General features: G+C 43.4%; 2 protein-coding genes across 2 annotated transcripts; both read right to left on the bottom strand.

The window, feature by feature from the left end:
* Positions 1–1,148: 1,148 nt before the first annotated feature.
* Positions 1,149–6,161, bottom strand: bpnt2 (3'(2'), 5'-bisphosphate nucleotidase 2). The gene is made up of 5 exons (XM_062988005.1): positions 4,561–6,161; positions 3,973–4,132; positions 3,098–3,193; positions 2,833–2,994; positions 1,149–1,787 (listed from the first exon to the last, which is right to left on the bottom strand). The coding sequence occupies exons 1-5, from the start codon at positions 4,897–4,899 to the stop codon at positions 1,519–1,521; spliced, it is 1,026 nt and encodes a 341-aa protein (XP_062844075.1). The 5' UTR covers positions 4,900–6,161; the 3' UTR covers positions 1,149–1,518.
* A 1,205-nt stretch (positions 6,162–7,366) lies between these two features.
* On the bottom strand, positions 7,367–11,798 carry mffb (mitochondrial fission factor b). Its single transcript, XM_062987524.1, has 7 exons — positions 11,595–11,798; positions 10,646–10,861; positions 10,348–10,520; positions 9,863–9,951; positions 9,640–9,786; positions 9,158–9,242; positions 7,367–8,908 (listed from the first exon to the last, which is right to left on the bottom strand). Exons 2-7 carry the CDS (start codon positions 10,854–10,856, stop codon positions 8,777–8,779), a joined length of 837 nt encoding a protein of 278 aa, XP_062843594.1. The 5' UTR covers positions 10,857–10,861; positions 11,595–11,798; the 3' UTR covers positions 7,367–8,776.
* Between the last annotated feature and the right edge of the window lie 240 nt (positions 11,799–12,038).

Here is a 12,038-nt window from a genome sequence, read left to right as displayed (position 1 = left end):
AAGGCTGAAGTGACGTGATGGGTCACAGAAGAGGTAAAAGCACCCACACACCAGTCATCAGTGGTGATTACATTACTGGTTTCACAGTAAGAGATGCTACATTACGATGTGAGTGACCCACGCAGATGTTCTGCTGAAATTAAGACGAAAAAAAACACATTCACACAATAATACACAATAATACACAATAATAATTAATTATTAATCTGGCCCTCAGTGGGTAAAAGGTTCCCCAACCCTGGCCTACAGTATGTGAGGTGTGTGTGTGATGTTAGTAAAGAACTACAGTAAATGAGGTTTGAGGTGTGTGTGTACATGTGTGTGTCATTACTAGGGACCTGGAGTACGTGAGGTTTTAGGTCTGTGTGTGTAGATGTGTGTGACGTTACTGAAGACGTACAGTACGTGAGGTGTGTGTGTGTTTGTGACGTTACTAAAGAACTACATTACGTGAGATTTCAGGTGTGTTGTGTTGTCGCATCCCAACACAGAACATTGATTTCTTTTAACTAGAGGCTGGCGCCCCATAGTGGGCTGTGGCGGTACTGCAGAAGTGAAGGGGGGTCGGTTATTAATTTTTTAGCTAGAGTAACCCCTTAAAAATTATTAATGCCATCAAACCGCCCAAAATATTAAATATCTTAATGTTTAATAATGGCACAATGTCAATTTCTAAGAAATCCTGAAATCCAGAAATTTTGCGATGCCTATCAACATTTATGATACAATATATTTTTATTTCTGAGGGCCCTCCATTTTAAGGATCCTCTGACTATTAGGGACTTTGACCCCAGGGCCTCTTGGGCCCCTAGCCATGCTTTTGGGGCCCCTAGCCATGCTTTTGGGCCCCTTATGAAAATGGATGAGGCGTTGTGGCACTGCTCTGACTTCGACTTCTGGCTATTAGGGGTCCTAGGAAAGAGGGGGGCATATTTTTAGAGGGCCCTGGTTATGAGAGCCCCTACCAGGGGGCCCTAGAGAAGAGCAGGGCATACCATTAGAGGGCCCTCTTTGCCCAGGGGCCCAGACTATCCTTAATCCGTCCTTGGCCGGACCTCACAGATGCTTTTACCTCATAGGCACAAACTCCTTCTGACAGTTTCATTACAGTCAACGTGAGAGACCAGATAAAACCAGAAACGCAGGAATTTTTGGTAATTTTTGTGTTTTAAAGTTTAATGTTGACACTCACGCCTAAGTCACATGACCAAACTAACCTTCTTCACATTGCACGTAACGTAACAGCTTAAATAAACATCAGGTTTAACAGAAAGACGGATCACAAACAACGCAGCCACACCCACACCCACACCGACCTCCCGTCCATCGCTCCACCGGGAGATACAATTCAGACGAAGGTAAACGACGCATCACAGCCACCTCATCATCACCCGCTACCCCAGCGCTACAGAGCGGCCGCCGCTCCCGCCAGCTCTCTACAGCGTCTTCATCTCTGCATCGAGTCTGTCCCACCGGTTCGGTCCGTCCGTACCAGAACTGAAAAACTGACCCGCGTCCTCAGTGTTTGTTCTCGTCCCAGACCGGCAGCTTCCTCACCACGGCCGCGTGGTCCAGGCTGGCGGTGGCGAGCACACCGCCCGGGTTCTTCTCGGACCCCGAGTAGTCGATCTCCTCTCCTTTGAGCGTCGTCATCTGACCACCCACGGCGTTCAGGATGGCGTTTCCGGCACAGATGTCCCACTTCTTGATGAAGGTGACGTGGACGTACATGTCGGCCTTCTCGTATTCTTCGTCCGTGGCGTCCAACAGAGCGAGGACCTTGTATCCTGAAAGGGATCGATAAAGAAACAATGAATCAATCACAGTGTCAATTCATATACAAGGCAATGATTTATTCAATGAATCAATCAATTCAAATGATTCAGTAAGAAATACCAGAAATAATAAATTTATTAAACATTAAACTAATAAAAAATAATAACAGACCAAAAGCATTTAATGCACCAGTGAATCAATCACTCTCGACTCAGAATTCACTATTGCTGTTCACACTGCCACAACATAACCAATTATGAACCGATTCACTATACACCTGAATCGACTCAGGAATCAAAAACAAAGAATCACTCAGCACAGGACAAATCAAGTAACACAGGGTTAAAAGCCTTGCTCAGGGGTAACTTGACGTTGGTAGAACATGAACCAATGACCTTCTGATTAGTCATCCAGCACCTTAACCCCTGAGCTACTGACCTGACAGTGTGAACCAGCAAACAAATCAATAAATGAATCAATTTAAATAAATGAATCAATAATTCAGTATACAACACGAGTCTATTACGCAGACTTAAAAAATGAGCAAACTAGCTATATATAGCTAAGCTAACCAATATAAGTTTTATCGTGATCAGGGTCACAGTGGGAGCAGTGCAGTAACACACCCCGGACTATGCTCGACCTCAGTGACTGTATGTGCTGGGGATTTCAGCCACAAGACAGGGTCCATTCGACAGACAGAATTGGCTATGTCTAAGAAAGGGAAGGCCAGATGAGGAATCATCTCTGCTTTGGCCGTGGCTTGTGCTCAGGCTCTACGTAAGAATCACCAGAGTGCACAGGGAAACTGAGTATATCCAAACAGGGGCAATGCTAAAGGGGTAAATAAATTAGAGAACGGTAGTGATAGGGTCATAAAATGTAAAATGGGGGGTTGAGGAACCCCCTTCTCAGTTCATTGCCGCTCTCTGGACGTCCATGTGTACTGGAAATGTAAAATGACCAGCCTGTTCGGAGTTAAAGAGCACGCTGGGTGTGGTGGGCTGGAATGTTCTCAGCCCTGAAGGTTCTAAACAGGCTGGCATTGTGCAGTACCTGCCCCCCCTGCCGGTATGATCTCGGTGTTGTTCCCGAACGCCTGCTGAATGAAGCCTTTGACTTTGCCAGCGTGCGAGCGTGACACTATGACCTTCGGGTTGGCGGCGTTGTAGGACTCGCGGGGTGCCACGTTGGCTCCGGCGCCCACCATCCCCCACGCTGAGGAGGAACACAGCGTCGGTTAGGAGCAGGAAATCACCACACAGCTGAAACATTTCAGAACTTCTTGTCATCTGTACAAGCAGTCGATGCTTTTCTGTACCTGTAAAACCAGTGAAAGGTTTGTGGATCACTCCCACCACAGGCTTTCCATTCACCGCTACACACACCATGGTGGTGACGTACTTCCTCAGGTTCTCTGGTGGAAAAAAAGCACAAATGTAAATATACACACATTCATCAAGACTCAAGAGAACCCAAAACAGATTAAAAGCCCAACAACTGACTCAAAGAGCTAAAAAAAGACTCAAGGATCCCAAAAATGATTCAGAGACCCCAACAATCGACTCAAAGATCCCAAAACCTAACTCAAAGGACCCAAAAACGACACGAAAAGCCCAAAACCTGACTCAAGGGACCCAAAAACAGATTAAGAGCCCAACAACTGACTCAAAAAGCCATAAAACTATTTTAAAGAGTTCAAAAACAGACTCAAGGATCCCAAAAACAATTCAGAGAGCCCAACAATCAACTCAAAGAGCCCAAAAACTACACGAAAAGCCTAAAACCTGACTCAGGGGACCCAAAAACAGATTAAGAGCCCAACAACTGACTCAAAGAGCAAAAAAAAACAGACTGAAGGATCACAAAACTGATTCAAAGAGCCCAACAATCAACTCAAACAGCTCAAAAACTGATTCAGAGCCAAAAACCAACTCAAACAGCTGATAAGTCTGAACCATATCAATAAACACCTAACAGTCTTGAGGCCAAACTTTTAAGATAAACCCCAGATAAACAATTCAGGGTCAACTATTGGGTGGAAGGCTGCTGGTCCAAGCCCCACCACTGCCCTGCAGCCACTATTGGGCCCCTGAGCAGAGCCATTAATTGGCAGAATTATATTCCTACACGACTGTAAGTCGAAGTGATGACAAAGCAGTTCAGATGTAATGCTTTTAAACATCCCACACGTACCTGTGTACTCCTGCGTAGCGTCCAGTGGGTCGATCCACACAGTCACGCTCTCCGCAGGCACCTCTTTACCCACCGGAATCTTGGTCAGAATCTCCTCGGGGATGTTACGGGTCCAGACGGTGGCTTCGCCGTCAGAGTTATCGTGCTCTTCTGAGTTCACCTGACACACAAAGGTTCACCACAGCTTTTTACCTGACTCCGGATACATGCCGGAACACTATGCAGCCAAAAGTATGTGGACACCTGACGGTGACGCCGCATTTTACGCAAGTATTTCAAAAAACGTTTATAGGGCATCCACTGCTCTCAGGTCAGGTGTACGGAACCAATTATATAAAGTACATCTGGTTCAACTGGTTTAGTGTGATGGAAACGTTACCTCGGTGTGGTCAACACCGCACCCTGATCTCAACCCTATTAAAAACCTTCAGGACCTTCAGTGACAGCAGAGGAAGCCACATAGACTGTCTGGACGCACAGCTAGGCTGATAGCACCGCCTGGGATCCCTACATCTAATAAATCCAGCACATCTAGTACTGATTCCTAAGTGACTACATACGATCAGCCCGGCCTGCGCTCACACTCACCTGTATGTAGGGGTAGGTGTTTCTGATCAGGTAGAACATTTTCCGGTGCGAGTTCAGATCTCCGAGCGTGAGCTTCTCCACGGCCCCCTCTTTCGTTTTACCCTTGGACTTTTCCTCCAGCGTGTCCTCCATACGGATCCGCTTCACCTCCCACCCTCCCTGCGTGGCCGCCTCTATGGACAGAGCCAGCAGGTCGCGCAGATCCACCGTCTTCTTCTGACGGAAGACTGACAGCCTGTTGGACAGGACGCCGGAGTAGAGGTGATACAGGAGGCCAAGTCCGAGCAAGCAGAAGACCGCCACTCCCAGAGGGGACAGACGGATACCCATGGGTGCCATCGCAGCAGCCGTGATGGTAGTACCCCAGCAGGTTAGATCAAACCAGTGATGATACTGAACTACTGTGGTTATTCGGATCGAAAGAACCAAACCGAGTGTTCAGTGGCTCGAGTTGGTGAAAATAGAGTTGATCTACATTTACGCCACAATAATTTAATTAAACCAGTCAAACCACCAAGCAAGTAGACCAAACCATTAATTAAATTAAACTGGTGACAGTATTAAACCACTGATGATATCAAACCAGAGATTAGTCTGTACCAATAAAAGATCAAACTGGTAATGATACCGAACCAGAGATTAGTCTATACCAATAACAAGATCAAACTGGTAATGATACCGAACCAGAGATTAGTCTACACCAATAGCAAGATCAAACTGGTAATGATACCGAACCAGAGATTAGTCTACACCAATAGCAAGATCAAACTGGTAATGATACCGAACCAGAGATTAGTCTACACCAATAGCAAGATCAAACTGGTGATGATACCGAACCAGAGATTAGTCTACACCAATAGCAAGATCAAACTGGTGATGATACCGAACCAGAGATTAGTCTACACCAATAGCAAGATCGAACTGGTGATGATACCGAACCAGAGATGAGATTAAACCGTTATTTACACCAAACTAACGATTGTACTGAAGCAGAAATTGGATCAAACAAATGGTGGCCAATTAAAGTCAATAAAAATTACCTAAAAAAATCCCCAGAACTGATAACAAACTATTAATCAGATCTAACCAGTCACCAACTAGATCGAACTGGTTGGATCAAACCGGTTTTGATATCGAACCGACAGGACTCTGAAGCAGATGTCTGACTGATTATAACGCTAAACTCGTTATAACATCGTGCACTGACGATACTGATCTCATTAACTACTTGTTTATAGAACAGTTACACTTCTGTTTGCATATATTTGCATTATTATCAGTACAGAAGAATATAAACAGTCACACACACACACACACTCACACACACTCACACACACACACACTCTCTCACACACACTCACACACACACACTCACACACACACACGTTAGCCGTTAGCTCGACTGCACAGCTGTTTATCTCACATCACCCCAACCAGCACGGATCTCCATCTAACAACCGCCCGATCACATCCACACCACCACACCACCTAAATATCGTGCTACTGTTCTCAAAATCAGCTTAAATACAGATAAAAATACACAAATAGGTGAACAGAAGCAGTCGGGATGCAGCGGCTGTGACAGATCCTGTTCCACGTCTGCGCTCCGGCTGGCTTTCCGACCTTCTACTTCCTGGTCAAACCAGAATGAAAACACTAGTGCAGAGTCGACTCCAAGAGTCGGTTCTATTATTAAATGCATTAAGAATAGGGAATCGAGACCGGTTCTGTGAATCGATTCCATTAAGATTTTCTAATTGTGGATATAGAGGTGGGAGTCGATTCCATGCAGGAAAATGATTCGACTCATTTCTCTATACGAACTAGCTCTAGATCAGGGTTTAAAATAAATACAGCGGTACCTTGACGTTGAGTTTCAAGGTATTTTTTCCCATAAGGATGTTTGGGAAACCTTTTAATGCGTTCCATGGTCCCGTGGACGTGCATATACAGTATTTTAGGCATATGTAAAATAATGAGGTTGTTTTTGACACACACCGAAAATAACACAAATATAAAAACACTGAAATAAGAAGCTGATTCTTACAATTTCTCAGAAGCTCGAGCTGTAACACAAGTTTAAAAGTGAAACAGTGAGGAAAATCCAGATAAACACAGATACATGTGCAGCTTTCAGACTGGATCTGATGATTATTCCACACAAATGCAGATTCGTCTCATATGCACACTTCGACAACGTTTTACCGCTCAAGCCGAGCGCTGAACAAAGCGACCGTTGATTGTTAATTTAATATTTTTAAAAAACAAACTGAACATGTTGAGTTTAGGGCCACACATTTCTCAACGAAGGGCGTTGAGTTTCAAAGATTTTGAGTTAAGTGGACATTGAGTTACAAGGTACCACTGTAAACTGAAATGCTGTACTAAGGATAAAATATTAAGTATTAACACAGCCCAGACTTTACCTGCTGCCCCATCAGGCCCAAAATGAACTAAAAATACCAGATATAAATGCCCCCAAAGGAACTGTTTATAATATTGCATATTAATAATATGAAACTTTTGTCTTTATAATATAGTGAGAATGAATAAACACACACTGCACAATGTGTAACAATATTGTAATGTAAAATTAAACACACTAAGAGAAATCTTCTGTTTTTTTTAATGAATTATTAAGCTTGTTTTATTGCCAAAAAATAAAATGTTCTAGGAATGTAAGAATGAACATGAACCAGTGCAGAATGACATTTACATAATAAAGCACGAGTAACATTCTGTACAAGTATAAAATAATAACAAAGCAAACAATACCAAAAATATGTCCACAGAAATAAACACAATGTTTAAGAGCAGGAAACTGTTTTTAATCCTTTGTCTCTATAGTATTTTGTATGAGCTTCATTAACCACGCAGTACAACACAGGTGCAAACACTCCAGAAACTATGTGGACATGGTCACTTATGTTTTGGAAAATAGGTTCCGATTAATTCAATTGACAGACCTGGTTCTTTCTGTATTGGTTCTTAACATCCACATCCATCATAATCATGAATAAAAATTAGAACATGCCACGAGGTTAAACAACATAATAGAACTTTCTCCACCTCTAAAGTAATAATCTAAATGCTGTATGTATAACATCATGAAAACAACTCACACTGCTGCTGTTATCTTATAGATTATAAACCAACAATTACGCAAAAGAACACACACATTGTTTTCCATAATTGTTTTCTGCATTTGTTCGATTCTGGACAACACGATTTAACAACTTCTTTACACAACTATGAGATCCAGTGCTTGATTATTTGCATATGGAATAAAGAAGAAATAAAATATAAATGAACCTTTTCTGATTTTAGATTATTAAAAATTGTACAACCCCACAACAAAGCATCTTAATTTTTATTTTAGTGCATAACTGAAAAATGATAAATATCGGTACTTTTGCATTTTATTCAAATATGGACCCTCTTTTATAAGCAAGACAATTACTAAAAAGCTCTTCAGTTTGTCAGCATGGATTTTGGCAGCGATGCCAACTCTGGCTCACTAATGTTTTGTGGTTGCTTTATTTTCAGTAGCAGGTTATGGGTCTTCCACCAGGATAATGAGCCAAATCAACATCAAAAAGCACCCAAAAAAGAATGAGAGGAAAATGTTGGGCCAGTCAGTAATGGTCTGATGAGTCCTAATCCGAATCCTATCAAACATCTGTAGAAAGAACTGAAGCTTGTAGTCGAAGGACGGCAAGAAGAGCAAAGTACAAAAGTGTCTATGACTTTGTAAAACTAACATTAACGTTGAACCAGCTACTAAAATTTCACCAACAACGATCCAGTTTTGTATATCATGCAACTATTTTTATTATAAATGCGTTGATTTGTTCATAAGGCAATAGAATATTAAAATAAAACCCAGAAAATATTCAGATCACATTTTTACCCACATTAGCTTGTCATACACAGTTGTCCGTGTTGGAATATTTACCAATTATAATAGTAACACTCTGGTAAATTAAAACTACTGATGTCTATTAATTAGACATCAGTTAGATAATTACTAGAGTTCTCAGCTCTTTAAAATACGTATTTATGGCAGCATCTAAATAAAATTTAGGCCGGAATTTCACCTTGTTCAAAATAATTTCAAAATAAGTTACAATAAACACACACAAATACAGTAGTCAGATCTAATAACATTTAAACACAGCCTGAGATGATCAGTGAACGGAGGGAGCAGCTCCAGAAGTCAGCGACGGGCCAACATCCAGGCGTTTATCAGCCAGAGAGCCGCGGTGAGAGAGTACATGGCCATCTCACGCCTGCTTCGCTCTTTGTTCTCGTGCTCCAACGACTGAAGCCTTCGGTTCAGCTTCACGATCTGCTCGGTTAAGAATAAACAAAATACACCATCAAGGGACGTTCACTTGTTATAACACCTAGGCTTCGTAGTTAGAGAGTGCAGGTACTAGACTGGCCGGCCTGCATTCCAGACCCGTCCTGCAGTCCTATTGAAAACATGCTGAGATCCCAGACTGTTAAGCAATGGCTGTTTCGCCATCCTATTCATCGTTCATTCCGGCAACATCACCGGATATGTGTGGGTAGCTTTTAAAGAGAGTCTGAATACCTGTCGTCTGAGCGCAGAGGCATCGACCAAAGCTGCATCATCGAAAGTGCTCTCCACGCTGACCTCCAAAGCTGTACGAGCATTTCTGAAACAGACAGAGGAACAGTTCTGATAAAAATACTTTCATAAGGCCCGTCACAGGCAAAGCACAAGTTCCCACAGATAAATAAAATAAGGAAGTGCTGCTACCCCTGACCCTGCACTACCCTGAGTGTCACCGGCAGATTTGCAGCTCTGATGCTCAGTTTTTACCGCACATATTTTACTCTGTGATCGGTAAGGCCTGAATTCTCTTGTATTTTGACCAGCAGACTCCATTTAACCTTGGACTCGAGACAGTCTGCTCCTTGTTTTCCTTAGTCAGAGAGATATTCAGTCTCAGCCGGATTTATATGATCCTGTTTTGCCATGTCTGTCCTTGCATAATTGGAGCAAAGCGTAGCTTCATACGCTTGTCACGTCAAAACAGCCTAGGAACTGACCTGCGGTGAGCAGGAACCAACATGACCAGGACTTGCTCCAAGGCTCTGCGTGTGGTCAGCTGGACGTAGGAGAGGATCCCACCAACGCTGGACATGCTCGGCCAGTCCTCAGGAGACACCAGAGGGGGACACGCACGCACCGGATGACTGGGAGAAGTAGAAAACACAATTTTTTCATGACCTCTGTGCCCATACAGTGAGAAAAAGCGTGCATGGTACTCACGCATCATATGTGACGATCTGCACGTTGTGGTGAGCTCCTACGTTCTCATTGGCGTAGCGCTCACGCCTCCATCTAGTGTGAGAATGGACCTGTGTAGAGAAAAATCAAACGCTGCACTCCCGATATGCACAGTACGTCGTCCCGCGTTCTTCTATGTGATTCTTCTGCATCACATCAGACTTCAAACTTTAAAACAGATTCCAAACACAAGCACATTTTTCTTTCTAGAAATTAAAAGCAGCAGGACCGTGAGCGTAACCGTCCACAGCCGAGCAGCAGGGCCTAAATCTATAGCGATGTAATGCTTGATTCATTAACCATCTAATAATCATCCTACATGTTTATTTTAAATGTCTTTCTTTTGTCTTTCCTCTCTTTATCTCCCAATTTAGTCATTTCCAATTCCCGACTGTGTTCAAGGGCCTTGATCAGGGACCCAACAATGTTAAGATGACAGTGGTTTAACTTGAACCAGAAACCTTTACCTCTTGTTTGAAATGAGCAGGTTGGTTTGACTGCTCCGGCTCCAGGAAATTCAGAGGCTGGTCTTTAAGGGTGAGGACCCGCGGAGGAGCCTTCAGCGCCACGCTCTCCACTGACGCAGGCTGGATTATATCTAGCTCTCGGGGTATGCTGAAGCGAGCATCACCACCGTCGTCTAGAATGGTGGAGAGAAACTTCATGTTGGTTAGGAGGCCACAGTAAGTCATTTATGACACATTCTGGTCAGGGTCGCCTATAAGTCTATCTACAAGACAAGTAAAATAACAGAGTAATCCGTACCTGCTACGACGATCCTGTCTGGAACATTCATCATAGTGCTGTGAGGTTCCTCCTGGAACGATGCTGCTTGATCCCCTGAGGAGCCTGGTGCCACTTTCAGCTTCTGTGGGATCCTCATCTGCAGGCTGATGCCCTCCGTGTACTCCAGCTGGTACAGCAAACGGTTCATCTCAGCCATGTCGGCAGTGGAGGAGAAGTCGGCTTCACTCATTCCTCCTACAGCAAGACGAATCAAATGTTGTCATGGTGCCCTGTACTGAGAATAATAGATCAGAGTTCGAATCCTAGCTGTGCTATCAACCAGGCTGGGCAAAGCGGCCTGAGGGAAGGACGTTGAACGGGTTCCTCATTGCTGCTGTGATTGCAGCCTCTGCTGGCTGGTTAAGGCGCCTGCACAACCTCTGGCAGGTGAAAAGAAGCGGTATTTGCATTACGTGCTAGTCTGTGGCTCTCCTCATTCCAGGAGGGAGGGAAACTGGACCTGACTGATATGGAAGGAGTTTATTTTTCTTACGGCTGCTCCCATATTCGGGTGTCGTCGCGACGGATCTGGTCCACACCAGACTCAGCACTGTTTTTATTATTATCCGGGCTTGGGACCTGCACTGATGAGTGCACCTCCCAATTGCTAGGCTGTTTATCTCCACAAACCCCTCAGATATTAGTCAGATTGAAAGGAATACATGAATAATACCGATTGACAAAAATAATACAGTATTTGGCTTGGCCCTTTCTCCTCTATATCATTAGCTAATGCTAAAGCTAACATGCTATAATAACCAGCAGTACAGTGCTAGCCAGCTAATTCCAGTACCATATAACATATTAAAAAGCAATATGTCCTGATCTGACAATATCAGGTTATCATGTAGGTTTATACATTAATTTTATTTCAGCCACCCGCCGTGACAACTGTCAACCATAACAGAAACATAATGAGGTTAATTACCGAGCTTTCTCTCTCTCTCTCCGTCAGTTAGCTTCCTCTCTGGGGTTTTTACTTTCACATATCGAATAATTACAGTCCGGTTTCGGTAATAATAAACTCGATTATCAGGTCGGACGAGCTGAAATATTTCAAAAATGAATCCTACAATAACTGACTAGGCGTGAAAGCAACAGGAATGAATATCTGCACCTCAAACTGCTAGGATGTTTTCCAATCGGAGACGTGTGTTATTAGTAGGGTACCTAGGTAGTGACTGAAGTGATTTGGGCGTGACTTTAAATAATGTGCGCATGTGCATTAAAGCAGCTCAGTTCCCGTAGTGTAGTGGTTATCACGTTCGCCTAACACGCGAAAGGTCCTCGGTTCGAAACCGGGCGGGAACAAGCATTTTTAAACCATCTAAAATAGTATTTTATTACTTCATTCATCCTTATTATTAATATA

This window comes from Trichomycterus rosablanca, chromosome 25 (assembly GCF_030014385.1).
Source record: "Trichomycterus rosablanca isolate fTriRos1 chromosome 25, fTriRos1.hap1, whole genome shotgun sequence".
NCBI lineage: Eukaryota > Metazoa > Chordata > Actinopteri > Siluriformes > Trichomycteridae > Trichomycterus > Trichomycterus rosablanca.
The sequence above is the reverse complement of the archived record's forward strand: the minus strand, read 5'-3'. Positions and strand labels throughout refer to the sequence as shown.

Coding starts and splice junctions, on each gene's coding strand:
- bpnt2 (XM_062988005.1), bottom strand. CDS start 4,899: ATGGCACCCATGGGTATCCGTCTGTCCCCTCTGGGAGTGGCGGTCTTC. Junction 3,194..3,972: donor CGCTACGCAGGAGTACACAG/GTACGTGTGGGA, acceptor TTTTTCCACCAG/AGAACCTGAGGAAGTACGTC. Junction 1,788..2,832: donor CATACCGGCAGGGGGGGCAG/GTACTGCACAAT, acceptor GATCCCTTTCAG/GATACAAGGTCCTCGCTCTG.
- mffb (XM_062987524.1), bottom strand. CDS start 10,856: ATGAGTGAAGCCGACTTCTCCTCCACTGCCGACATGGCTGAGATGAAC. Junction 10,521..10,645: donor AGACAGGATCGTCGTAGCAG/GTACGGATTACT, acceptor CCACCATTCTAG/ACGACGGTGGTGATGCTCGC. Junction 9,787..9,862: donor CAGATCGTCACATATGATGC/GTGAGTACCATG, acceptor TACTTCTCCCAG/TCATCCGGTGCGTGCGTGTC.